At 42.3% G+C, this 24,424-nt stretch overlaps 1 protein-coding gene across 1 annotated transcript in view; it reads right to left on the reverse strand.

Annotated features, from left to right (window-relative positions):
* Positions 1-24,424, reverse strand: part of LOC133991559 (kinesin-like protein KIF20B) — a 67,986-nt gene that overhangs the window by 17,814 nt on the left and 25,748 nt on the right. Inside the window, 5 exon segments of the mRNA XM_062430015.1 lie at positions 15,331-15,540; positions 17,643-17,755; positions 19,204-19,336; positions 20,943-21,155; positions 22,391-22,542. Coding sequence (XP_062285999.1) covers positions 15,331-15,540; positions 17,643-17,755; positions 19,204-19,336; positions 20,943-21,155; positions 22,391-22,542 — 821 coding nt within the window.

The raw sequence follows: 24,424 nt of genomic DNA on the forward strand, positions 1-24,424 counted from the left end.
TTTTGGAGCCACAGAGGGATGGCATTAATATGTAAGCGTTCAGTATATGCTTACATATTTGCCATTTTGTGCATATGTGCTGTATGTATGCATGTGCAGCTACAAGAAGATCCCCACTGTGTCTGTGAAGAAGCCATAAAAACATGAAAATGGAAGCATTGTTACAGATTGAAGTGCTGCTGGTGTCGCTCTGTTGGCTATAAGACTTTTTTCAGTTGTGCTCCATAAGGGTTGAAGGGAGTATTTCGCAATGCCAAACATGCACCACTAAACACAACCTCGAAAACTATAAAGAGGTAGAAGGTTAAGCGAGGAAAGAAATGTACTGAAATGTGAAATGTGATATGCTGAATCACTGCTCAAAATGGGGCCTGGCATCCTTTGACGTAAAAGAGAGGGTCACACAGTCCGGTCGTAAATATTAAGAAGTCCTTGATATGTCTGATTTCTTACGATACGACTGTTGTAAAACTTGTCCTGACTGGAATTTGTTTTTTTGTTCTTTTGGAGGAGACTAAGGAAAAGCATACACAACCCCTCTTTACGATCTTTTTGTTCTTGCTGCTTTGCCATAATGAGGCTGGTTTGGAACTGAGATGACAATGACGCAGCTTTTGTTAGGGAGTGTTTGCTTTGTCCGTTTCCTGGGACCTAAACTTTAATAAATGCATTCATCTAAGACAGTGGAGGCTGACCAGAGTGTTTTCATTTGACTCATAATCGAATCGGCCTTTTTGTATTTATTAAACAATTCCCAAAACTTCTCTTCACACTTGCTTTGGTAGTTTAGCAAATAAGCAGGAGGAATAAGCAGGTTGCATAAGTTGTCAAATTAAAATCTGAATAAATGCGATCTCTCTTCATTTCCCTTCTATTCCCGACTTTACAGAAAACCCACTTAACTGTGACCCCCAAACCATCGGACTTGATGAACCATGAACCCCCGACAGATTTAGTATAATTGGGCAGAGTAGAGGAGAGATGCTTGAGTCCTGGTACTTCAGCTGAAGGATGATCTCTCTATTGCACACTGAACAGGTTTAAATTGAAAAGAGAGCTCCTCTATGAATTTGCTCTGCTAAATGAGACTGTTGGAATTAATAATAGTTAAAGCAGAGGCCAACATGTGACCACTTTACTATTCAAGTGAATGGGAAAGTGGTCTTTGACTTTGGGACCCTACTGTATATGCAGCAGTGAAAGTTTTTACCTTGCTCTCATGCTGAATTTTGGTTTGAAGTGTATTCTTGAGGATTAGTTTAGGGAATTGTTGTCATGTGATGCCCAGCAGTCCAGTTAATGGTCTCATATTAGAACTACTATTACATTAAAATCACTGTTGCAGCAGCAAACAAAGTCATCTCAAGGCACTTTACACATAGAGCAGGTCTAAACCGAACTCTTCAGGTTTTAATTTTAAAGAGACCCAACATTCCCACATGAGCAAGCACTTAGCGACAGTGGCAAGAAAAAAAACTCTCTTTTAACAGGAATAATCCTCAGAACCAGACTCAAAGTGGGAGAACATCTGCCTCGACCAGTTGGGGTAGAGAGGAGAGAGAGGAAGGATAAGAGAGAGAAGAACATTGAAAGTCAACAACTGTGAAGCACTTTGAACAACATTAACCTGTATGAAAGCTGCTATATTAGATTAAGTTTGATTGATTGATTTAAAAAACAAAAATTGCCTAAGTGTAACCACTTGGCTCAAAAAGTATTAAAAGAAAATCCATTTCAGCTCCATGACAGCATAACTTTATTTGATGCATTATATTCTCCTCGTCAGTTACTGTTTTATTCCACATCCGTCTTAGAGCATCGCGACCGAAGCCAAACACATAAAACACTGTAAATACTCTATCCAAGTAATGAAGAGCTGAAGAGTTAAACTGAAGGAGATGGATTAGTTTGTTGTTTTCAGTCGACTGAGCTGAAAAGAAATACAAATCTGCAATTCTAAAGCTGGAAGCTCTGAGGAAATCAGGGAGTCGTTCTCTGACTCTCACTCTCTCCCTGACCTCTGTGAGGCTCGATTAAGAGTCGGCCCATTAATCTAACCTGCTGCCTCCCTGCTGGATCAAGGAGAGGCTGCTGCCAGACATGACCCTCAGAGAGAGAGACTGATTGAAGGGATGAGACAGAGATATGCTTTAAGGGTCAATTTCAGATGCTATAAAAAACATACTGCACGTCTTCTCTCCTAAAGCAACACTGATTGTGAGTAGCTTGGAGGATTGGGTTTGTTTGTTTTTTTTTGGCAGACTGGAAATCATTCCTGTGATATCAATACATGCCAGGTATCTGTATTTCAGCCAACTAAATAAATGTCCTCCACCACCAACACAATATTAACAATGTTAGATTCTTTGGCATTTGAATCTTATAACTTAACAACATTAACCCTCATTTTAGCTCTGGTATGGTCCCCACCATAGACTGTATATAAGAAATGGACGTAACAACCGTGACGTCACCCATTGGTTTGTGGACTGCTGCTCGGAGGCCAATAGTATCGGATCTGAGCAGCGCCATCTTGAAAATTTCAGGTGCATGCTGGGAAAAATAAAAACACGGATTCTACTTATATGGGCATCAGGAGGGGCATGAGGCGCCCTCCTGAACCTGTGAACCAATCAACCTGTCAATCACGACGTAGCCACGCCCTAATGCATACCCTGCTTTATCGTCACATATAAAATCAGGGAGGCCAAAATGTCCCAAATGAACATCATACTGCATTGAAGAAGGCTTTAAACTAGCGATTGAGACCATAAACACATTTTGAAAACGTTTACTGAGGTTAGAAATCAAGTGAGAAGTTGGTGAATTCTCCATTGACTTGTATAGAGACGGAAGTCCTTTTGACACCAAAACGGTCGCCCCCTGGTGGCGTTTTGATAGAATGCAGTTCTAAGTTACTTCCGCGTTGGCCTCATTTCAGAGGACCGGAACTCCCCGCCTGGTCCCCACTGACTCCAGACATGGAGTCAGACATTTCCGACTCGGAATATCAAAGAACCTCATCAGCCCCGACTTTGATCAAAATCCAAGATGACTGCTTCGTGCATCAATAGTGTAAAAGCTGCTGAAAAAATATTGCTATTATTATGTTTGATATGTCTGTCACACTTACGAAAGCACCGCCTGCACTACGTGTGAACTCACTGCTTAACAATCTGTACTCTGTTGGGACTGTTTGACCTATGTATGAACTTCCTCTTATCAAGATTGGAAAAGTACCGAAATGTATGTTTCGTCACAGGACCAGCTGGTGTTTCCCGTTATTAAATATAGTATGACTGCATATGTCGTAAATCGAAAGGACGCCTGTCACAGCCTCATATATTAAGACTATAAAAGAGTTATTGCTTCATGTGTTTAGTCAGACAACTCTGTACTGCTGTATATAACTTGTCTCCTTGCTGCAAGACGAATGAACACTGGAAACTTCAACGACTCTGTGGCTCTTTGAGAGAAGTTTCGTAACAAAAGCTGTAGTAATATCCTGTTTAGTAACACTTCCTTCTTATTTGTGTCTCATTTAAAATCTGTCGTTTTCATGAACTGGCATTGCTATCAATGGTTAACCTGGTTAGAACTGGTCTTCTGACTTCTTGAACTGGAATATTTTGAACTCGGTGTGACGTCAATCCCAGCTCCGACCTAAGGGAAAACCGCATAAATATCCGACTATTTAGCTGTTATGTTCCTCTTCTCCAGCTGGTTGCTAACTTCATCTACATGCCACTATTGCCGGTCAAGTTGTGCGCACTTTAGTTTGTTATTCATAAGGTTTCCTGCAGTACGAGTGACCCTTAAAACATTATGCGGAGTCCCTTCTATGCCAATATCAGAAATATCACATAACAGGGCTTTTAAAATATTCCGGGACCACATGCAATTATCATGAATGTTCTTTTCCAACAATCAACAGTTAAATGTCAAGTCTGTAACTAATAATCGTTTATTATTGACAGCGAATACTTATAGTTTCAGCACAGGGTTTAAGAAGGATTCTTATCCTGCCATAATACTCCACCACAACCGGTGACGCAAGTTAAAAACATTTCCAAACACAAGACCTCCCTCGGGTTAAAAACACAACCCATCAGAATAGCACTTTTGTCTTTGCCTGGCTGTTACAGTGTGTATTTAGCAGTAATTTCCATGCATCTTTTTCTCCAATGGGTCTCCTCGATGACATATGATGGCGTTGGAAGTTTTTGCGATGGAAGTGGAAAGCCTCTATTATAGGCTGTGTAACTGGAGGTGGGAGGATGGTTGGTTTGGGGAGGGGGTGGGGAGTGAGAGCTTGTGGTGACCCATTACAGGCTGTGTGAAAGGGGGGATGGCACATTTCAGTAAGTATAGGCTGTGTCACTTTTTAACTGCGTGGTTTTTATGTTTACATGCAGTGACGCAAGCAGCCAAAGTATCTGCAGACTTTTACTTGCATGAATGTGACTGAGCAATACGTCAATGCACCTTCATGTTTGTTGGGTTTGCATTGAAGTTTACAAGTAAATTGGCTATGTTTTTATTTTAACGTTAAAGGCAACGTAGCACCATGTGTTTGACAGTTAATAAATTATAGTGTACACTCTCCACTGACAATAAGACAAGTCAGTGGGTTTCCAGTGGTACAGTAAGTATACACATCTACATCTCAAAATGTGCCTGTGTGAGATAAAGAAAGGGGAACATGAAGGGAGACGTCAAGTTAATCTATGTGTATATTAAATACAGGCTGCACAGTTGGACTCTCAGCTCAGATCTAAACTTTCTATCTTCAACTGCAACTGATGTGTCACTTTCTTCTTCTGCTGTTTTCACCCTCATCCATTGCTTTTAAATTCTCTCCACTCATACCCACAATTCATCTTCTTTCATCTTGCCATCTAAGCCCCCTTCCCCCCCTCTCCATCTCCGCCTTGACTTGGCTTGCTAGCCACTTTTATCCTCCTCTTCTCCCTGATTTGTCCTCTTTTCTTCCATATTTCCTCCTCTTCACTCCATTGCTGAATTCTTTTTATCTGCTTTTTCTTTTTGTCCGTCCGTCCGTCCTCTCTGTCTTGTTTCATTTCACTTTATTCCTCCCCTGGCTGGCAATTGCTCCCTCTAACCTTTAACTGATCTCTCCCAATTTATTCTTTTTGTGCCGCCACTACCTCCCTCAGCACTCTTTCCCCCCTCCATTTATTTTGTCCCATTTCTCTTTTAGTTGAAAACTCACCTTCCTCTGTTGTTCTCTAACATCTTATTGCCTCCACTTTTCTGCTCCTGGGTACAAAATGTTTCTAGAATCTGTTTTTTTGTCCTCATACTTTATGATGGCTGACGGGTTCATTGTTGTGTTTACACTCTTGTAACCTTCGGGGCTCTTGACACTTGAAAACTCCCTCTCTATCATGTTTTTGGTATATGTTCAGATGAGGTCAACTTCACCGCTTTCCAAGTGGAAATTGGGTTATTGCAGCAGCATGAATAGATGTTTTGGTTAGAGTCAGAAAAGTCAGACGGAAATCGGAAATCGTTTTTTTCATGTTGAAAAAGAGCTTTTTCATGAATGGCAATCCAAATCTCAGGTGTTCCTTTCATTCCGCTGCTTGGAGACTCAATTGAAAGACTCTTGACACATTTGGGTTTTTACATCCAAAAATATCGTTTTAAACCACAGATAAATTGTCTGGCTCTCCTATCTTCTGGTTTAAGTGTTTTTTTTGTTTTAAAGACGGATGCGTTCATGTTCATAATTGTCGAATGAGCCAAAATAAAAAATGATCTGATGAGCTCTTCCCCAACAGAAACACCAATAGAGGTTTTTTTCCATTGGCACTTTTGACCGTGCCGAGTTGTTCCCAATCGAGTCGAGCCAAAATGCACCGTACCCGCCTCAAAACAGGCTGTGGTGACATCTCACCGACCGTACCCAACCTGTCTCGACCCCCCTTCTCCCTGGTTTGAAGTTTAGATTCTCTCCTATGTTTCAGATATCTGCTTCATCTTACAGTTTCCTGATCGCTTTCAGCTGTATCGAGGCTGTTTTAAGTTACTGCAGATGATTTCCTGCTGCTGCTGCTTCACATTAAAAGCTATTAAACAACAAAATTACTGGGGGGGACTTTTATTGCAAAGAATTTATAGGAAATTAAAAGTGTTTATCTACTGTTTTACAGCCATGACTTTGACTACGGTCACAGTCATGATGTATAGGCTGCAACCTGCTGCTTTTCAACTCAAGACAAGTGCGTCATCAGTTAAAGACACACCTGCAAAGCTGGTAGGCCTGTAAAAAGATGTAAAATCCCTGCTGGTGCTTTGCTCACACGCCAAGTCAAACCAACACATATGTATAGAAAAAGCCTATTAAATCCTTTTGTGGGCGTTTCATTACACTGCCTGCCACTCTGGTTAATTTCCAGTTCTCTCTCTCTTGAACTAACTCCAGTCAGAAGAACTGCAGTAATTAGAGGAATTACTTTGGAGTTTCTCTGCAGAGCTTTCATCCCAGTATAAGCACTCCCACTGCTAGTTACACTGGAGGAGGTTTTACTACATTGAACGTGGTCTAATATGTTCCAGCTAATGAGCTTTTTGTCAGAGCATGTAGGCACATTGGTAACACATCTTCATACGGTTCTTGCCACTGACAGTTTTAAAATATTAAAGAGGGGAACATGTACTGTGTGTCCTTCATGCTGCTGCAAGTCTTATGAGTAGCAGCTACATTCAGCACATTAATGAAACCAATTACACGTTTGGCTCATTCACAAAATTCGTTAAATATCTATATTTGTCATCTTTCTTTGGACCTGCAGAAGTGACTTTTTAAAACAAATAGATAATCAAATAACAGTTAATTGTGACCATTACTGGTAACTAGATTTGATGCATATACTGACATACAAAGAGGGCTAGATATCTAACCAAAATGTGTTTTACCCACTCTATTTTATAGTGAATTTATTTGATTTTAATTTATTATATCCTATTTCTAGTGTTGCCTTACTTATAATGAATCCTTCTTTTCACATTTGCTTTTCAGACTCCTTTAATATGTTATAACTCCATGGCTATTAAATGTTAAAGCTACCACACAGAGGACAAGGCTAACAGCATTTATTGTGGTGATGTAACCCCAAAGAAAGGAGGGAGGAAGGAGGGAAGAAAGGGGGCAGGAAGGAAGGAAGAGGGAAGGAAAGGAGGGAGGAAGAAGGAAAGGAAGTAAAGAAAAGAGGGAGGAAGGAGGGAGGAAGGAAGGAAGAAGGATAGAAAGGAGGGAGGAAGGGAGGAAGGAAGGAAGGAAAGAAAGGACGGAGGAAGAAGGAAAGGAAGGAAAGAAAGGACGGAGGAAGAAGGAAAGGAAGGAAAGAAAGGAGGGAGGAAGGAAGGAAGGAAGGAAGGAAGAAGGAAGGAAAGGAGGGAGGAAGGAGGAAAGAAGGAAAGATGGAGGGAAGAAGGAAAGAGAGAAGGAGGGAGGAAGGAAGGAAGATGGAAGGAAAGGAGGGGGGAAGGAAGGAAGGAAGGGAAGGAAGAAGGAAAGAAGAAGGAAGGAAAGGAGGGAGGAAGGAGGGAAGAAGGAAAGATGGAGGGAGGAAAGAAGAGAGAGGAGAGGAGGGAGGAGGAAAGAAGTAATAGTCAAAACAGACGGGGTCAATTTGAAAAAATAGCTCTTGTTTAGAGAGATATGCGATACTGGAACAGACATTGAGCCATTCACAATGTTTTCTCCATGATGTGATGACACATATCAACACATTTCTTCTATCAATGGTCTTTTTTTGTCTTTATTTGCTATATAACTTCAAAAAAGTTTCCTTTACAAGAGTCAAAGCTTTGTCAGCTTTATTATTTTTGCCAAATATCATAAAAGTCTGCCTTCCATTTCATACCACTTGCCGTAGGTGCCAAAAAAGTTATTCAGGGAGGGCTTGCTGCTGTTGTTGTTGTTGTTATTATTCAACGTGTGAAAATTGCTGTCAACATAGTCCCTGAGCAAGGGCGTCAAACTGATGTATATCTGCCAACCTGCACCAGGATGGGACCACACCGTAAACACAACCTTTAAACAACGAGGGAAGAGGCGCTAAACACTGTTATAGAGCAGGAGGGAAACTCGTGTATGTGACATGTGCTCACTGTGGATGACAACAGGCTTATGCTTGTATATTTGGGGCTGTCATATTTCACCAGGGGGGGTTTTAATATGCTCCTAATTCAACCTAACAGATGTGACAACTCTGCAGGATAGGGCTTTCTTGGAATGAAAAGTGAAAGATGTTAATTGTTGTTTTGTGGCTATTGGGGCATAAAATTAGTGCCAAACCACCAGCTAAATGCTGCTCAAATATACAAGTGGAAGGTAGATTCTTTCTTTCCTCCCTTCCATCCTTCCGTCTGTCCCTTCCTTCCTTCCTCCCCTCCTTCTTTCTTTCCTTTCCTCCCCCTACCTTCCTCCCTTCCTTCTTTGCTCTGTCCTTCCTTCCTTACTCCCTAAGGAAGGACGAAGGAAGGAAGAAGGAAAGAAAGGAGGAAAGAAAGGAGGAAGAAGGAAAGGGAGGGAGGAAGGAAGGAAAGGAAGAAGGAAAGGAGGGAGGAAGGAAGGAAGGAAAGGAGGGAAGAGGAAAGGAGGGAGGAAGGAAGGAAAGGAAGAAGAAAGGAGGGAGGGAGGAGGAAGGGAGGAAGGAAGAAGGAAGGAAGGAGAGGAGGAGAAAAGGAAGGAAGAAGGAAGGAAAGGAGGGAGGAAGGAAGGAAGAAGGAAGGAAGGAGAGGAGGGAGAAAGGAAGGAAAGGAGGGGTGAAGGAGGGAGGAAGAAGGAAGGAAAGGAGGGAGGATAAGAGGGAGGAAGGAAGGAAGGAGGAAGGAAGGAAGGAGAAAGGAAGGAAGAAGGAAGGAAAGGAAGGAGGGAGGAAGGAGGGAGGGAGGAAGGAAAGAAGGACAGAGGAAAGAAAGAGATGAATGCAAAGGCTGATTTATACACACTTCAGTAAAGATAACACAGCTGTATAGAAACTGCAGCATATAACAAGCTAGCATGATACTTTTCACAGCTGATACGGGCGAGCACAGTCTGTTGAAATAACACAGACATGTAATCATTTCTCATTCAGGCTCCTTTTACAGATGAATACAGGTTAGCTACTCTGTGATTTAAACATCTGTCATAAAAAGCTGTATACCTTTAAATGAAACTGTTTTTTTACTTCCATGTGTGGTTTTCTGTGGACAGAGCAAAGAAGGAAGGGAGGAAGGTAGGGGGAGAGAAAGAAAGAGAGAAGGAGGGAGGGAGGGAGGAAGGGAGCAAAGGAGGGAGGGAGGAAGGGAGGGAGGAAACAGGAAGGAAAGAAAGAGAGGAGGGAGGGAGGAAGGACAGATAGGAAGGAAGGAAGGGAGGAGAGAAGGACAGAGCAAAGAAGGAAGGGGGGAAGGTAGGGGAGGAAAGAAAGAGAGAAGGAAAGAGGAGGAAGGGAAGGAGGAAAGGAGGGAGGAGGAAGGAAGGACAGACGGAAGGAAGAAAGGGGAGGAAAGAAAGAATCAATCTACCAGCCACTTGTATATTTTAGCAGCTTGGAGGAAAGAAAAGAAGGAGGAGAAAAAGAAAAGAGGAAGGGAGTAAGGAAAGAAAGAAGGACAGAGAAAAGAAGGAAGGGAGGAAGGTAGGGGAGGAAAGAAAGAGAGAAGGAGGGAGGGGAGAAGGGAAGGAGGAAAGGAAGGAAGGAGGGAAGGAAAGAAGGAGGGAGGGAGGAAGGAAGGAAGGAAGGATGGGAGGAAACAGAGGAAGGAAAGAAAGAGAGAAGGAGGGAGGGAGGAAGGACAGACGGAAGGAAGGAAGGAAGGAGGAAAGAAGAACAGTCAAAACAGTCGGGGTCAATTTGACCCGGGAGGACGACAGGAAGGTGAATTCACGCCTACAGCAGACATGAAGACTATTCATCGCTCTCTATTGAGTGAAACTGCTTCGTTGTCACTTCTTTCTGCAGCAAATGTGAGAAACATGCCTAAAAGCTGCTGTGTAGTGGGATGGACGACCAACAGGGTGAAAAAAAAACCAAGAACTGATTTTTATAAGCTCTCTTTTGACTTCCTGTATTGAGTGAACCTGCCTAGTTGTAATGTCTGTCTGCTAGGACATGACTAAAAGCTGCTGTGTAGTGGGATGGACTGTTTATAAGCTGCCAAACCAAAAAAAAAACTGAGCATTTAAAAAGAGAAAAAGTCTGTAAAAATGACACACCTTCCTTCCTTCCTTCCTCTTTTCCTTCCTTCTTCCTTCCTCCCTCCCTCTTTTCCTTCCTTCTTCCTCCTTTCCTTCCTTCTTCCTCCCTTCCTTCCTCCTTTCCTCTCTTCCTTCCCTCCTTCTTCCCTCTTACTTTCCTCCCCCCTTCCCTCCTTCCTTCTTTGCTATGTCCTTCTTTCCTTCCTTACTCCCTTCCTATTTACCTTTCTCCCCCCCTCCCTCCTTCCTTCTTTCCTCCCTCCCGTCCTACCTTCATTCCTTCCATCTTTCCTTCCTTCCCTCCTCCCTCCCTCTTTTCCTCCCTTCCTTCCTTCTTCCTCCCTTCTTTCGTCCCTCCCTTCCTTCCTTGACTCGAGGACAACAGGAGGGTTGTGATCTGTCTCTATAGTAAGTTTTGACGAGCAATAGACGAAACCGAATCGTGAGGAATCGAAGACGTTGCGATGACAAAGTTCATATAAAAACCTGCTGATGTTTTTTCTTTGAGCGCTTTTTGAAATACACACTAAACAAAAACTGCAGTCTGCAAGTCAAATGTTTGCATTTACACAGCATGAAATCACTTCCTCTCGTCCCCTCGTCTGTCTGATTACAGCATTTCTGAAATCATCAAGTTCATCTCGACCGTGACTATCAACGTAATACAAAGTCTCCTTTATTTATCTTTACATCATACTTTCATCATTCTGGTTCACCATGCACAACATTGGTTACTTCCGATATGACTCGCATTGCCTTCGCTACTAAAGTTACCTCATCATTAGCAAACTAACCCTCCTGTTGTCCCTCGAGTCAAGGAAGGAAGGGAGGGAGGGAGGAAAGAAAGGAGGAAGAAAGGAAGGAAGGAAAGGAGGGACGAAGGAAGGAAGAAGGAAGGAAGGAATGAAAGGAGGGAGGAAGAAGGGAAGGAAGGACAGAATGAAAGGAGGGAGGAAAAAGGGAAGGAGGGAAGGAATGAAAGGAGGGAGGAAGGAACGGAGGAAGGAAAGAAGGACAGAAGAAAGAAGGTAGGGAGGAAGGAATCAAAGGAGGGAGGAAGAAGGGAAGGAAGGAAGGAAAGGAGGGAGGGAGGAGGGAAGGATGGAATGAAAGGAGGGAGGAAGAAGGGTAGGAAGGAAGGAAAAGAGGGAAGAAGGAGGAAAGAAGGAAGGAAGGAAAAGAGGAAGAAAGGAAGGAAGGAAAGGAGGGACGAAGGAAGGAAGAAGGAAGGAAGGAATGAAAGGAGGGAGGAAGAAGGGAAGGAAGGAAGGAATGAAAGGAGGGAGGAAGAAGGAAAGGAAGGAATGAAAGGAGGGAGGAAGGAATGGAGGAAGGAAAGAAGGACAGAAGGAAGAAGGAAGGGAGGAAGGAATCAAAGGAGGAGGAAGAAGGGAAGGAAGGAAGGAAAGGAGGGGAGGGAGGAGGGAAGGATGGACGAAGGAAGGATGAAAGAAGGAAAGGAAGGAGGAAGGAGGGAAGGAAGGAATGAAAGGAGGGAGGAAGAAGGGAAGGAAGGAAGGAAAAGAGGGAAGAAGGAGGAAAGAAGGAAGGAAGGAAAGGAGGGAGGAAGAAGGAAGGAAGAAAGAAGGGAGGAGGAAGGAAGAAGGAAGGAAGGAAGGACGGAGGAATATATATCAGCACCTCTCGAGCTCAACGCTGCCACTCGGGGATTGAGCAGAAACAAAAAGGAAATTCAGTGTTTACAAGATGAGAAAACAAGCAGCCGAGAATGTAAAACTGTAATAATAATGATACGTGATGTTACTGTGCAATGGAGAACGCTTTTAACCCTCCTGTTGTCCTCGAGTCAAGGAAGGAAGGGAGGGAGGAAGGAAGAAGGAATGAAAGGAGGAAGAAGGAAGGAAAGGAGGGAAGAAGGAAGGAAAGGAGGGAGAATGAAAGAAAGGAGGGAGGGAGGAAGGAAGGAGAGAAATGAGGGAGTAAGGAAGGAAGGAATGAAAGGAGGGAGGAAGAAGGGAAGGAAGGAAGGAAAAGAGGGAGGAAGGAGGGAGGAAAGGAGGAAGGAAGGAAGGATGAAGGAAAGGAGGGAAGAAGGAATGAAAGGAGGGAGGAAGAAAGGAAGGAAGGAAGGAAGGAAGGAAAGGAGGGAAGTAGGAGGGAAGAAGGGAAGGAAGGAAAGGAGGGAGGAGGAGGGAAGGAGGAAGAAAGGAAAGGAGGTAAGGAGGGAGGGAGGAGGGAAGGAGGAAGAAAGGAAAGGAGGGAAGGAGGGAGGAAGCAAGGAGGAAGGAAGGAAGGAGGGAGAAAGGAGGGAGGAAGAAAGGAAGATGGAAGAAGAAATGAATGGAGGGAGGAAGGAAGAAAGGAAGATGGAAGAAGAAATGAATGGAGGGAGGAAGGAACGAAAGGAGATGGAAGAAGAAATGAAAGGAGGGAGGAAGGAAGGAAGGAAGATGGAAGAAGAACATGTGATATTATAACGGAGATTGCTTTTAAATGTGGAGAAGTGTGCAACACATTGGAAGTGATTAGGTAATGATGTTTGCTTCTTTCACAGAGAAAGCTTATAGCTGGGATAATAAAACCCATATATATATAAATACCACATACGGGTGAAAGAAAACCATCTCATTCATCATAAATACCATTTACAAGGACAAACACATGATCTCACTGCTCACACACACACACACACACACACACACACACAGTATGTTCACACTCCCCCCAGTGAACACATTAAGCTAGCATCGTGCTCGGAGGAACAGAAGGTCAGGCACAGTTCACTCGTCACATCGATGTTCGTCTGTCACTGTCTGTAAAGGTTAAAGCAGGTTGCAGCTTGTATAATTCCTCCGTCCCACGGCTCATTCACAAGGACGGCTCGCTCTCTCTCTTTCTCTCTCTCTCTCTCTCTCGCTTTGGAAAACACATTTTTTTAAAAACGTAACAGGATAAAAAAAAAGCCGTAAATAAGAAATGTGTTGACAGAAGTACGAGATAGGAGACGAGCTACTGTTCAATAACTTTGCTGTAAAATGTCAGACCATGTTTGACTATTTCATCATATTTTCGTCTTTCTGTTGATTTCATCTCTCCATTGTAAAACATGTTTTTATCAATAATTGACTCATTCTGTTGTAGATGTCAGAAAAAGGTCAGAAAAAAAACATGAATTGGTTTTCATGCTGTGTATGTTAGATACACGTCCTTGTATTAGCATTAGCATGCTAATCATCACATGCTTATGGGAGTCAAACGTAACAGAGGCATTAACCTACTTCCCCTGAACTAGTCAAAACAAACAAATTAACACAAGTGCGTCTCTTCTGCTGCATTTAATGACTTTCCAGTAAACCTGTTCAACCCAGGCGGGGGAGTTCTGGTCCTCTGAAATGATGCCAACGCGGAAGTAACTTAAAACTGCATTCTATCAAAAGGCCACCAGGGGGCGACCATTTTGGTGTCAAAAGGACTTCCGTCTCTATACAAGTCAATGGAGAATTCACCAACTTCTCACTTGACTTCTAACCTCAGTAAACGTTTTCAAATGTGTTTATGGTCTCAATCGCTAGTTTAAAGCCTTCTTCAATGCAGTATGATGTTCATTTGGGACATTTTGGCCTCCCTGATTTTATATGTGACGATAAAGCAGGGTATGCATTAGGGCGTGGCTACGTCGTGATTGACAGGTTGATTGGTTCACAGGTTCAGGAGGGCGCCTCATACTCCTCCTGATGCCCATATAAGTAAAATCCCTGTTTTTATTTTTTCCCAGCATGCACCGGAAATTTTCAAGATGGCGCTGCTCAGATCCGAAACTATTGGCCTCCGAGCAGCAGTCCACAAACCAATGGGTGACGTCACGGATGTTACGTCCATTATATATACAGTCTATGGATGCAACTAACGATTGGTTCCTGAATACTTGTGTTTTTGTTAAAGTGAAGTTCCAGATGTGTCAAACATACTTGATAAGATATAAACAATCTCTACTTTATATTTACTGTATTTTCTTACTTTATTAAACATGTAAAAGAGGTTGTAACGGTTCTCCACTACAGGATAAAAAAAAACAAAACCCGACAATTACTTGAAATGCCAAACTAATTACCACATCGCCACCGTTTGAGTCGGCTACGTACAGATGTAGAAATGCCAAATTTACAAACTGCCATTTCAGCTGCTGTCGCTCCGTTCCCAGGGAGCGTTAACTCAACTCTGCACTACTGACGCTGGATAGACGGCGACCGACGGAAAGGTTTTCACTCTGACATTTGGTGTAAAGAAGTGAAAAACACATCTCTGGAAGTAATTGGGGGGAAAAAAGCCAATATATGAAGGTTCAGGCTGAGAATTTGTTACTGTTAAATTCATCGAGGGAGGATTTATTTTAACCCTCCAGTTGTCCTAGAGTCAACGAAGGAAGGGAGGAAGTAAGGAGGGAAGGGAGGGAGGAAGGAAGGAGGGAAGGGAGGGAGGAAGGAAAGAAGGGAGGAAGTAAGGAGGGAAGGGAGGGAGGAAGAAAGAAGGAAAGGAGGGAGGAAAGAAGGAAGGAAAGGAGGGAGGAAGGAAGGAGGGAAGGGAGGAAGAAAGGAAAGGAGGGAGGAAGGAAAGGATGGAAGAAGGAAGGAAAGGAGGGAGGAAGGGAGGATGGAAGGGAGGAAGAAGGAAGGAAAGAAGGACAGGAGGAAAGAAGGAAGGTAGGGAGGAGGAAAGAAAGAGAAAAGGAGGAAAGAAGAAAGAAAGAAAGAAAGAGAAAAGGAGGAAAGAAGAAAGAAAGAAAGAAAGAAGGGAGGAAGGAAAGAAAGGAAGGAAGGAAGGAGTGAAGAAAAAAGGAGGGAGGGAGGAAGGATGGACAGAAGGAAGGAAGAAAGGGGGATGGAGGAAGGAAGGAAAGACGGAAGAAAGGAAGGAAGGGAGGAAGGGAAGAAATAGTCAAAACAGACGGGAGGACGACACAAGGGTTAAATAAACTGAGAGGAGATAACGTTTCTATAGTTACAGATCTACCAAACGGTTTGATGCCACTTTAGTATCACTGCAGTTTGCACAATGAATTACATCATTTGCACACATTTAGCAATTTAGTGACCGATATATTTAACATGTTATATAAGATGTGTTAAATGAAAAGCCTTCCTTTGGCTCCTTACCTTCTCCATCTCTCCGCTCTTCCTCTTGCGTGCCGAGCGTGTGATCTTGACCGTGACGGCGTTCTCCTCTCCTTGGCGTCGCAGCGCCATGCGGTTGGGCTGCAGGGGGCTGAAGGAGATCTCCAGCTCGGGCCGAGGGAAGCGACTCGTTCGGCCGTTATCGGTGGAGATCTCAGAGGAGTCCAGCACGGATGGATAGCCAGTGGAGCCCTGCGGACCGGCACATGATTTAAAAGGTTGAGTGGACTTTAACTCAAGAGGGAAGTTGTGTGTTGGGCTGAAGTCATGCCTGATACAGTGTGCTGAAAGTATCTGTAAAAACCTCTGAAATGAATTCAACTTTGATTTTATTTCATATTTGAAAGTCCGCTTGCTTTATGCTTAAGGTCAACAGTTTTTTTTTTTAAAGTATCTGCCTTATCTGAGGATTTATTTATTTTTAATTTATTATTTTTTAAATTTATTTATTTTTATTTTATTATTTGTAATTTATTTTTAATGTATTATTATTTATTTTTTATTATTTTATTTATTATTTTGTTTGATTTTAATTTTTACTTACATTTTTATTTTTTTATTTTTTTCACAGTTAATTGTATTTATTTGATATATCTTTTTTATTTTAATCTTTTTATTTTTTTTATTTACTTTTTTTAAACAGTTAATTGTATTTATTTTTATCTACTGTATTTCTGTTTAATTATCATTATTATTTATTTATTTTTATTTTATTATTTATTTATTTATTTTATATATCCTTTTTGTTTTTATTTTATTTTTACTTTTATTTATTTTTTTATTTACTTATTTTTTCACACTTAATTGTATTTTTTTTTTTTTATCAATTTAACAATCACTGCATCCTTTATAATTTGCTTAAAATAGTTTTAATTATTTACATTTGACTGTTATAACAAAGTAAAGCTGCTGTCTGCTGGGTTTGCACTTAACTGCCCTCATTGATGACTGTTTGTTGAATGTCTTAAATTGTTTTTAATTGTCTTAAATGTTTTTATACCTCAAGGAGTGTTATCTAAATGTAGTTTAACTCTCAATATAATGATTATAAAGCTGCTATTACTATATACCGTAACAATTCAAATCTGTACTGTAACTAATCATTGATTTCCTTTAACTAATATTAACCTTTGTGTCGTTCTCCCCGGGTCAAATGGACCCCGTCTGTTTTGACTGTTCCTTCTGTCCTTCCTTCCTTACCTCCCTCCTTCTTTCTTTCCTCCCTTTCTTCCCTCCTTCATCCCTCCCTTCCTTTTTCCTGCCTTCATCCCTTCCTTCTTTCCTCCGTCCTCCCTTCCTTCTTTTCTTCTTCCTTCCTCTCTTCTTTCCTTTCTCCCTCCTTTCCTTCCTTCCTTCTTCCTTCCCACCTTCCTTTCTTCTTCCTCCATTCCTTCCTTCCTTCTTTATCCCTCCCTCCCTCCTTCTTTCCTTCCTCCCTCTTTTCCTTTGTTCCTTCTCTGCTTCCTTCCTCCCTCCTTTCCTTCCTTCTTCCTCCCCTCCTTCCTTCCTTCTTCCTCCATTCCTTCCTCCCTCCTTTCCTTCCTTCTTTCTTCCTCCCTCCCTCCCTTCCTTCCTTGACTCGAGGACAGCAGAAGGGTTAATCTATTGTTATTATTTTCTATCAATATGTAGTTTATATAACATTATCAAGATGCATTAAATGAAATGATGACAATAAATAAAGTTTATTAAAAATAATGAAGAAGAAAAAACCCACAACCTCTGAATAGATGAGCCTGTGTGTAGAGACAATAACATCCAGGCATTAATAAATCTGAATTAATAATCAGGTAATTCAGTTTGCTGTCTTCACAATCACATTATGAAAGGAGGATGAAGGACTAGTAATATTATATTCTGTTATGAACATTTAAAACTATTTTTATTTAATGCTTTTTGTTAATCAGCTGTGTTTGTTTCAGCTCGGCTCGCTCTTATCTCTCTCAACGCTACACATCTGTAAAACTGAGATAATGCACATTATGTATTATTGTAAGAATCCTAATCAGTGATATGAATATAAATGAGATAGTTATAGTTGTTTCCTTTGTAAGAAGCAAGATAAGAAAGAAAAATGTGCAGAAAAAAAAGAAAAAGTAAACAACTCATCAGGCAGCAGCTCTGTAATAGTGATTATAAACACTTTAATCTCTTCTCATTGTGTTGTAATTTTAAAAGATGCAATAAAACTGAACTTAATAGAGAGGAAATGAAAACCTGTAATCACTTCTCTTGTGCAAACCCCCCAAAAAATATAAAGTTTTGAGTAGTTAGAATGTAAAAAGTGAGCTCACCTGACTGCTGACTGACGCTCTGATGTCTTTCCTTCCTCCTGACTTCCTGTTGATGGTTTCACTCTGTGAGGAAATAACATGAAGATGATATAAGTGATGATCTGTGGGAGGATCTCACACTGATTTATTTAGCTATGCATTTTTTAAAGTGTTTCTGGAGCTGAAACCAGGCGGGGAGCTCCGGTCCTCTGAAATGAGGCCAACACGGAAGTAGCTTAAAACTGCATTCTATCAAAAGGCCACCAGGGGGCGACGGTTTTGGTGTCAAAAGGACTTCCGTCTCTATACAAGTCATTTTAAAGACTGAGATCTCCTCCTCAGGACAATTTATGAATGAAGTCAAAAGGATGAGGGACCCAGAAAAAAAAAGCAAAAAACATTCATCATCACTATGACTGAATTACGTCCTTCTCCTTTATCATCTTCACAGAGGATTTTATTGGGAGGAAAAGCTTGAAAAAAAGAAAAAAGCCAAATATTTACCTCTCCTGTGCTCTTATCTGTGTCGTGTGCTCTGATTGGTTCACTGACCTGCGGAGTGCAAATGAAACACAAACAGCAGTAATGAAAATTTTGAATAATATTAAAGAGCAAAACACCTCACAGCTGTCATGAACATCTGGATTCAAGCACAAAACACTAAGGCCAAAGCTGTGTGTTTATATATTATCTACCTTTACGTTAAGTTATAACATGCAACTTTTAACCTTTTGTGTCGTCCTCCCGGTCAAATTGACCCCGTCTCGTTTTGACTGTTCCTTCTTTCCTCCCTTCCTTCCTTCATCCCTCCCTCCTTTTTTCCTTCCCTCCTTCCTTCTTTCCTTCCCTCCTCTCTCCCTCCCACCTGTCCTTCTTCCTCCCTTCTTTCCTTCCCTCCTTCCTCACTCCCTCCTTTCCTTGTTCCTCTCTTCCTTCATCCTTCCCTCCTTCCTTCCTCCCTTCCTCTTTTCCTTTCTCCCTCCCTCCTTCCTTGTTTCCTCCCTCCCTCCCACCTTCCTTTATTCCTTCTTTCCTCCGTCCTTCCTTCCTTCTTCCTCCTTTCCTTCCTTCCTCCTTTCCTTCCTTCTATCCTTCCTTCCATCTTCCCCTTCCTTCGTCCTTTCCTTCCTCCTCCCTCCCTTCCTTCCTTCTTCCTTCCTCCCTTCCTTTATTCCTTCTTTCCTCCGTCCTTCCTCCCTTCTTCCTCCCTTCCATCCTTTCCTTCCTTCTTTTCTCCCTTCCATACTTCCTCCTTCTTACTCCCTCCTTTCCTTCCTTCCTCCCTCCCTTCCTTCCTTCTTCCCTTCCTACCTTGACTCGAGGACAACAGGGGGGTTAAGTCATTATAATATAATAAGGTATATAAGGCTCAGCTCATTGAAGGTATCTAAGTCTCTCCTTCCTTCCTGTGTAAATACAGTTCAGGTGTTTTCACATTAATTTAATTATAAAAACCTTCTGATAGATTTAATTTAGATATCTTGATCCAACATGGAAATATAACTACTGTCATTTATCCTAAGAGACATAAACTGAAGCAGCTGATCTTTATGAAGCATGAAACCAGGTCAGATTAGAGGGCGGAGTCTCACCTGTACGGGCGTCTCCACCTGTTTGGTGATGGCAGTCTTCAGCTCTTCTTTCAGCCGTAAGATCTCCGTCTCCAACTCCGCCAGAGCCGACTCAAGTTCTGCCACACGGCCGCTGTCCACGCCCTGAAAGAAAAAATATAAAATGTTTACACTTTTAAGATCTGTGACATTTTCTCTCTTTACCTTCTTTTGATTTTAGGATTTTCACCCAAGAATGAGAGAAGGAGAGAAGGAGAGAAGGAGAGAAGGAGAGAAGGAGAGAAGGAGAGATGAAAATGGCTCACCAATACACCAGTATGTGAATTCTCCCAATATAGATGCAAACTATACATTTATAGTCATCGTTCTCAGTGTGGACGGACCTTTACTGTACATTTAATTTAAATCAGATAAAATTGCTCATAAATGTTAATTCCTTTTTTTTTTTTAAAAAGCGATTTTTCAGTGTTTTTGTTTGAGCATCTGCTTTAAATACTGCAAGCAAGGAAAGTAAAGGATGGAAAAGAACACATGAAGGAAGGAAGGATGGAAAAAAGAAAGAAAAAAGAGAGGAAGGGCAGAAGGAAGTAAGGAAGAAAGGAAGGAAAAAAGAAAGAAGGAAAGGGAGGAAGGAAGCACAGAAGGAAGGAAGGAAGGAAGGACAGTTGGAAGGAAGGAAGGAAGAAAGGGAGGGAGGAAGGACAGAAGGAAGGAAGGATAGATGGAAGGGAGGAAGGACAGTTGGAAGGAAGGAAGGAAGAAAGGGAGGGAGGAAGGACAGAAGGAAGGAATGATAGATGGAAGGGAGGGAGGTAGGGAGGAAGTAAGTAAGTAAAGGATGGATGGATAAATACAGTTTTGGGCACCAACTTTGTAGATCACGAAAAATCTTCAAAAACACTAAAATACTCTTACTGTAATTTAAAGACTTTTTAAAAAACGTATTTAATGATGGAATTTTTTTTTTGATTTAATGATGAATCTGCACAAATAATGCAAAATATGTCTGTATATAATTGTAGTCTGTAAATTGAATAGTCCATTAAAACCTAAAGACGCATGAAGGGTGTAATATCAGCACATCTCAAATATAGATTATCTTTATTTTATTATTACAACAGCTACCTAATCTCTTCTTCTTCTTCTCCTCCTTCTTCACCCTCAAATCAATCTTCCTCGTTATAACTGGATAGGATTTATAGCAGGAGGGTCAAACTCATTTTCATTCAAGGGCCACATATATGATGTCATGTCGGCCGGATCATTAAAAAGATGGAAGGAAGGAGGGAAGAAGGGAAGAGGAAGGAAGGAAGGAAAGAAGGAAAAGAAGACAGGAAGGAAGGAAGGAAGGAGGGAAGAAGGGAAGGAAGGAAGGAAGGAAGGAAGGACAGATGGAAGTAAGGTAGAAAGGGAGGAAGGAAGGAAGGAAGGACAGATGGAAGGAAGGGAGAAAGGAAGGAAAGATGGAAGGAAACAAAGGAAGGAAAGAAGGAAAAAAGAAAGGGAGGAAGGAAGGAAGGACAGATGAAAGGAGGGAAGAAAGGTAGGAAGGAAGGAAAGAAGGAAAAAAGAAAGAAAGAAAGGAGGAAGGACAGGAGGAAGGAAAGAAGGAAGGACATATGGAAGGAAGGACGGAAAGGGAGGGAAGGGAGGGAGGGAGGGCGGAAGGAAGGAAGGAAGGAAGGAAGGAAGGAAGGAAGGAAGGAAGGAAGGAAGGAAGGAAGGAAAAAAGACAGGAAGGAAAGTGGGCCGGATCGGACCCCTCAGCGGGCCAGTTCTGGCCCACGGGCCTCATGTTTAACATCTGTCAGAGTCCGTTCTCTACCTGCTGCTTGTCTTTCTCCGCCTGGCTGCTGAGAAGCTTCTGCAGCTGAACCTCCAGAGCAGCGACCAGAGTGTCTCTCTCCTTCCTCCACTGCTCCATCGTCTGATCCTTCTCAGCCAGCCGGGACGACAGCGACTCCTGAGAGAGACGAGACGTTCATTAATAAAAAGCTTCGTGGTGTTCGGACATTTCAGACTCTCTAAACCAGGAGGGTCAAACTCATTGTTCCCCCCTTCCTTCCCTCTTTCTTTGCTCCTTCCTCCTTCCTTCTCTCCTTACTTCCTTCCTCTTTTCCTCCCTCCCTCCTTACTCCTTTCCTTCCTCTTTTCCTCACCCCTCCTTCCTCCTTCTTTTCGTCACCCCTCCTTACCCCTTTCCTTCCTTCCTTCCTTCTCTCCTTCCTCTTTTCCTCCCTCCCTCCCTCCTTACTCCTTTCCTTCCTCTTTTCCTCACCCCTCCTTCCTTCCTTCCTCTTTTCCTCACCCCTCCTTCCTCCTTTCCTTCCTTCCTCTTTTCCTCACCCCTCCTTACTCCTTTCCTTCCTTCTCTCCTTCCTCTTTTCCTCACCCCTCCTTCCTCCTTTCCTTCCTTCCTTCCTCTTTTCCTCACCCCTCCTTACTCCTTTCCTTCCTTCTTTCTTTCCTTCCTCCCTTCCTCTTTTCCTCCCTCCCTCCTTACTCCTTTCCTTCCTTCCTTCCTCCCTTCCTTTTTTCCTCCATCCCTCCTTATTCCTTTCATTCCTTACTCCTTTCCTTCCTTCCTTCCTTCTCTCCTTCCTTCCTTCCTCTTTTCCTCCCTCCTTCCTTACTCCTCTCCTTCCTTCCTTCCTTCCTCTTTTCCTCCCTCCTTCCTTACTCCTTTCCTTCCTTACTCCTTTCCTTCCTTCTTTCCTTCCTTCCTTCCTCTTTTCCTCCATCCCTCCTTACTCCTTTCCTTCCTTCCTCCTCTCCTTCCTCCCTTCCTCTTTTCTTCCATCCCTCCTTACTCCTTTCCTTCCTTCCTCCTCTCCTTCCTCCCTTCTTCTTTTCTTCCATCCCTCCTTACTCCTTTCCTTCCTTCCTCCTTTCCTCCATCCCTCCATACTCCTTTCCTTCCTTCCTTCCTCTTTTCCTCCATCCCTCCATACTCCTTTCCTTCCTTCCTTCCTCCTTTCCTCCATCCCTCCTTACTCCTTTCCTTCCTTCCTCCTTTCCTCCATCCCTCCATACTCCTTTCCTTCCTTCCTTCCTCTTTTCCTCCATCCCTCCTTACTCCTTTCCTTCCTCCTGTCCTTTCTTGACTTGAGGACAACAGGAGGGTTAGGCTGAAAAGGCTGCTGGGTAAATCTTAGCATGTGCAGTGTGAGAGCTGAAGTGGATGAGTTGTTTGTTTACCAGCTCTCTCTGCTGCCGAGCGTAGCGTTCTCTGTCATCAGCGAACTTCCTCATTTCCTGGTTCCTCTTGTCTTCGGCTTCTTTAGCGTGAGCGATCAGAGACATCTTCTCCTCTAACCACTTCCTGCGCTCTGCCTGGTGTTTCTCTGTACACAAGCTGCACACATAAAAACATGAAGTCTGTGTTTAATAAAATGTCTATATCAACAAACCCTAAGAGAGTTACATAAGAGAGGCTTCTTATCTCTCACTGCAGACTTCAGTCTTACTGGTTTATTATAAAAGGAGGAAATGAACACATCCGAGCAATGAGGGAAAAGTGATCATAAATTGTCATTTTTCAGTGTTTTTGTTTGTGCATCTGCTTTAAATACTGCAAGCAAGGAAAGTAAAGGATGGAAAAGAAGACAGGAAGGAAAGGTGGAAGGAACGAAGGAAGGAAAGAAGGAAAAAAGAAAGAAAAAAAGGGAAAGTAAGGAAGAAAGGGAGGGAGCAAGGAAGAAAAAGAAGACAGGAAGGAAAAAAGAAAGAAGGAAAGGGAGGAAGGAAGCACAGAAGGAAGGAAGGAAGGAAGGAAAGTTGGAAGGAAGGCGGAAGGAAGGAAGGAAGGAGGGAGGAAGGAAGGAAAGGAGGGAGGAAGGAAGGAGGAAGGGATGAAGGAAGGACAGAAGGAAGGAAGAAAGGGAGGGAGGAAGGAAGGAAGGAAGAAAGGGAGGAAGGAAGGAAGGAAGGAAGGAAGGAAGGAAGGAAGGAAGGAAGGAAGGAAGGAAGAAGGAAGGAACAGTCAAAAGAGACGGGGTCAATTTGACCCGGGAGGACGACAGGAAGGTTAAATGCTATAGAAATAAAGTTTATTATTAGGGGACTAAAAAAATTGTGATATTAAAATATTGACAGATAATCTTGTACATACAGAATATGTACATAAAACACACTTTGCAGTGTTGTTATCAAAGATATGTAACGGAGGCTGGATATTTTACAGTTAAACTATAAACTTAACAGTAAACTCCACAGGAAATGTAATAATTATAAATTCCTATAAATAATAAAACACATAAAACAAAAACACATGTACGTATATAATAAACTTGTATTTAGAAAAACGATCAAATACAAATAAATAAAGGATCAAATATACATAAAATGCTGCCTATAGAACTTAAAAAGAAGATATCACTGCATATCAGACGAAGGATCAAAGGAAGGAAAGAAGGAAAAAGAAAGAAAGGGAGAAGGAAGTACTGATGGAAGGAAGGAAGTAAGAGAGGGAGGAAGGAAGGCAGGAAGGAATGAAGGAAAAAAGAAAGAAAGGGAGGAAGGAAGTACTGATGGAAGGAAGGAAGAAAGAAAAGGAGAGGAGGGAGAGAAGGAGGGAAGGAGGGAGAGAAGGAGATAAGGAAGGAGAGAAGGAGGGAGAGAAGGAAGGAGTAAAGGAGGGAAGGAGAGAAGGAGGGAGGGAAGGAGAGAAGGAGGGAGAGAAAAAAAGAAGGAAGGAGGAAAAGAGGGAGGAAGGAAGGCAGAAAGGCAGGAAGGAACGAAGGAAAAAAAGGAAAAAAGATAAAAAGGAAGGGAGGAAGGAAGTACTGATGGAAGGAAGGAAGAAAAAAATAGGATATAAGGAAGGAGACAAGGAGGGAAGGAAGGAGAGAAGGAGGGAAGGAGAGAAGGAGAGAAGGAGGGAGGGAAGGAGAGAAGGAGGGAGAGAAAAAGAGAAGGAAGGAGGAAAGAGAGGGAGGAAGGAAGGCAGGAAGGAACAAAGGAAAAAAAGGAAAAAAGATAAAAAGAAAGGGAGGAAGGAAGTACTGATGGAAGGAAGGAAGAAAAAATAGGATATAAGGAGGGAGACAAGGAGGGAAGGAAGGAGAGAAGGAGGGAAGGAGAGAAAGAGGGAAGGAGAGAAGGAGGGAAGGAGAGAAGGAAGGAGGGAGGGAAGGAGAGATGAAAATGTCTCACCAATACACCAGTGTGTGAAATACAGGAAGGCAGGAAGGAATGAAGGAAAAGAAGGAAAAAAGAAAGAAAGAAGGAAAG

Source organism: Scomber scombrus, chromosome 12 (genome assembly GCF_963691925.1).
Source record: "Scomber scombrus chromosome 12, fScoSco1.1, whole genome shotgun sequence".
Classification (NCBI taxonomy): domain Eukaryota; kingdom Metazoa; phylum Chordata; class Actinopteri; order Scombriformes; family Scombridae; genus Scomber; species Scomber scombrus.